This window comes from Nelumbo lutea, chromosome 1, assembly GCF_056320005.1.
Source record: "Nelumbo lutea isolate HS-2025 chromosome 1, American lotus-T2T, whole genome shotgun sequence".
NCBI lineage: Eukaryota > Viridiplantae > Streptophyta > Magnoliopsida > Proteales > Nelumbonaceae > Nelumbo > Nelumbo lutea.
Genome location: NC_142684.1, coordinates 123,511,939 through 123,515,703, shown reverse-complemented (window position 1 = coordinate 123,515,703; position 3,765 = coordinate 123,511,939). Strand labels below are relative to the sequence as shown.

Sequence of the window (3,765 nt, the reverse complement as noted above, 5' to 3'; positions counted from 1 at the left end):
TTTTGTCTGATATTCCAGTTCTTATGTTCTAATGGCCCAACCATTGATTTGATCCAACTCCCACAAAATATGGAGAGTTCCCACGTACAGTTGGAGGTAATTTTCATATATGCAAATGATTCCAAAACCGGGACAAGATATAGTATCACCTGTTATATATTTAAGATATGTGGATTATATTGTTTCTGTCGAACCCAATCACTTTATTTTAATATCAAATTAGGGAAAAGAAGAAAGGAAAACTTAGATATAAATCAAAGCACTGAAGGATTAATTAATTACGCAGACTATTACTGTATAACTATTACTCGACCAAAGAATGGACCAAGAGCATCTTGCCTTAGAAAAGCCAGACAAGAGCAAAACTTTCTATTGAATTCTTTCACGCAATTGGAATGTTTTCTTATACTTCTTACTCCTGTTTTGTTTTTAGTGACTGAGAAGACCGAGAGGAACGGGTTTTACTACCACGTCTGTATGTTTGATTTTTTGACGACGTACACTTGGGCATTTGAGATAACAAGCAAAGCAACTAAAAGAGGCTAAATGGGTGAAAAATGAAAGGATTTTCGAGGTGTATTGTTTCTCAAGGGATTAAAGCTAAGAATTAAAAGGAGATTCTTTGACCAGGATCCCGAGAAACTGTTGTTACAAGAGCTGCAACACAGGACGCTGACCCAATAATGGTGGAGAGGAAAGGGAAGTCCATAATCAATATCGAGTATTGCTATATATCAATAGTAGTTTTGATTTGAACTTTGAAACATATTTAGTCTAAATATACCATCCTCACGACGTTGAATATTGAAAAGGAAAATGAAAGGAACGGTCAAAACGGTGAATTCAAATTGGGTTTGCATGGTCGTAGTCTCCAGTTTAGTCCTCCAATAGCAATAACATCTTTCTGTGCAAGCCATCCACCTTCTCTCCTTTCCTCTGTTTAGTACGCATTTTTCCTCTTTGATCGATATGAATCTCCGAAGCTCCCCTGATGGTTCCTCTCATATATCAGAGCTGACGAAAGACACAAGGACACAACTCTCTCGTGGTTTGACGGTGGACATCTTTCATCTCTAGTCAAACTAAACCATACTATAAATACGAAGCCATGCATACAACCTACTTCGAACATCATACAAAGCTTAAGAGCAAACACAACGCATTTGTAAACCTCGCTGCAGTTAACTAACCCATTACCCCATACAACATGGCTAGACTGCTCGCGTTCATATTCCTCCAATTATTTCTTCTTCTGCTACTGCTGCCGAGCTCTACATTCTTAACTCAAGCCCGGCCATTCAATATTTTGAAGTCGGGTAGTTTTGCTAGTCCATTCTCAGAGGGCTTCACAGACGGACTGTCTCGAATTGGGGCGGTCAAGAATTCAGGCCCTAGCCCCGGTGAAGGCCACAAATTTCGAAATCCTCACGTTCTTGGAGGGATTAAGAACTCTGATCCTAGTCCTGGTGTCGGTCACAAGTTCACCAACTCTCACACTCTTGGCAGCATTAAGAACTCAGCTCCCAGCCCTGGGATAGGTCACAAGTTCACCCTTGGAAATATGAAGGATTCTGACCCAAGCCCTGGTGCAGGTCACAGTTACACCAACTCTCAAACCCTTGGAGGCATCAAGGATTCCGGTCCAAGCCCTGGCGGAGGTCACAGTTTCGCCAACTCTCAAACCCTTGGAAGCATTAAGGATTCTGGTCCAAGCCCTGGTGCAGGTCACAGTTACACCAATTCTCAAACCCTTGGAGGCATCAAGGATTCTGGTCCAAGCCCCGGTGCAGGTCATAGTTACACCAACTCTCAAACCCTTGGAGGCATCAAGGATTCCAGTCCAAGCGCTGGTGGAGGTCGCAGTTTCGCCAACTCTCCAACCCTTGGAGGCATCAAGGATTCTGGTTCAAGCCCTGGTGCAGGTCACAGCTACACCAATTCTCAAACCCTTGGAGGCATCAAGGATTCTGGTCCAAGCCCCGGTGCAGGTCACAGTTACACCAACTCTCAAACCCTTGGAGGCATCAAGGATTCCCGTCCAAGCCCTGGTGGAGGTCACAGTTTCACCATCTCTCAAACCCTTGGAGGCATCAAGGATACTGGTCCAAGCCCTGGTGCAGGCCACAGTTACACCAACTCTCAAACCCTTGGAGGCATCAAGGATTCCGGTCCAAGCCCTGGTGGAGGTCACAGTTTCACCAACTCTCAAACCCTTGGTGGCAACAAGAACTCCGGTCCAAGTCCTGGTGCAGGTCATAGTTATACCAACTCTCAAACCCTTGGAGGCATCAAGAACTCCGGTCCAAGTCCTGGTGCAGGTCATAGTTATACCAACTCTCAAACCCTTGGAGGCATCAAGAACTCCGGTCCAAGCCCTGGCGGAGGTCATAGTTTCACCAACTCTCAAACCTTCGGTGGCATCAAAAACTCCGGTCCAAGCCCTGGGGCCGGTCACAGTTTCACCAACTATCAAACTCTAGGAGGCATCAAAAACTCTGGTCTAAGCCCTGGTACAGATCATGGTTTCAGCAATGCTTAGACACTTGAGGTATTAAGGATTCTAGTCCAAGACCTGACGGAATCGAGAAAGTAAGGACACTCGTCCCAATCCGCCAAGTGCACAAATCTTGAAGTAAGGAGTAAGGACTCTCGTCCGCCCAATCCGGCTCAACAAAATTTACGATTATTAATTTATTCATTTGAACATTGTAGGATAAAAAGACTTTTAGGTTAGTCCTTGATTTGCTATCAAGTACTATATTCATTCTTTGTAATACCAAATCCGTCCTGATCAGTATATATGTAAAATTATAGTATCAAAATTTATTATTATTTTTCTCGTAATAGTTGAATACTTCATGCCATTCTTCAGATTAACCCATTGTTAATTATTCTGTTGGACAGAAGCTTGTTTCAGGTTAACCAATTGTTACATGAACGAAGTAACAAAAATAAATAGTTTAGACTGCGCAACTCGTCCAACTCAATCCGGTAGTAAAAAGTAAAATTGTTCTGGTGCAACTGTTTTTTTTTTTTTGTGAAAAATAAAATTACACATTAACCATCACTCACCGGTGAAATTGATTGTTGACCTGACCTCACACCCAGTAGGGTTGTGAATGGACCACCGCGTTTGGGTTGAATGCAATTTGAATCCAATTCAATAAAGTTCGATTTGAATGTCATATAGGATTGGAAAAGTATATTAAGTTTGACATTATATTGTAGGATTTGATTGGACATTAAAAATCCAGTCCCATTTCAAATGCTAACTCACACTTTAAATCAACACAACAATTTCTCCTATAGCAAGACAGGTAATAAGGCTCTCTCTCTCTCTTAAGAATCTCTCTTTCCCTTTTCTTACAAAACAAGAATTTGTGTTTTCTAAGTTATTTTTTATATTTTTTTCTTTTGCATTTTTTGTGATCTTCTGTAATTCTCCAGTTCGGATGGGATAGGGGTATAATCAAGTCAACAAAGTGCTCAAAATTCACCTTGAGCTCGATAGGGTTTCAAAGTTTTTTGTTTGAACTTGATTCAAGTTGTACTCATGAGCTACTCAACCTAGTTTGATTCAATCCCTTTATAAATAAATTAGTATTAAAAATTATAAATAAATTAATATTAAAAATATTAAAAACAAAAATATATTAAAATCTAAAGATAAATTAATATTATAAATAAGTTAGTATAAAAAATTAATGTTTATTTATATATATATATATATATTATAAATACAAGTATACTGAAAAATAATATTCC

The 3,765-nt window shown here is 40.1% G+C and overlaps 1 protein-coding gene across 1 annotated transcript; it reads left to right on the top strand.

Annotated features, from left to right (window-relative positions):
- The first annotated feature begins 1,207 nt into the window (after window positions 1-1,207).
- LOC148877290 (uncharacterized) lies at window positions 1,208-2,776 on the top strand. Its single transcript, XM_088979442.1, has one exon. The coding sequence runs from the start codon at window positions 1,208-1,210 to the stop codon at window positions 2,537-2,539; it is 1,332 nt and encodes a 443-aa protein (XP_088835568.1). The 3' UTR covers window positions 2,540-2,776.
- Window positions 2,777-3,765: the final 989 nt, after the last annotated feature.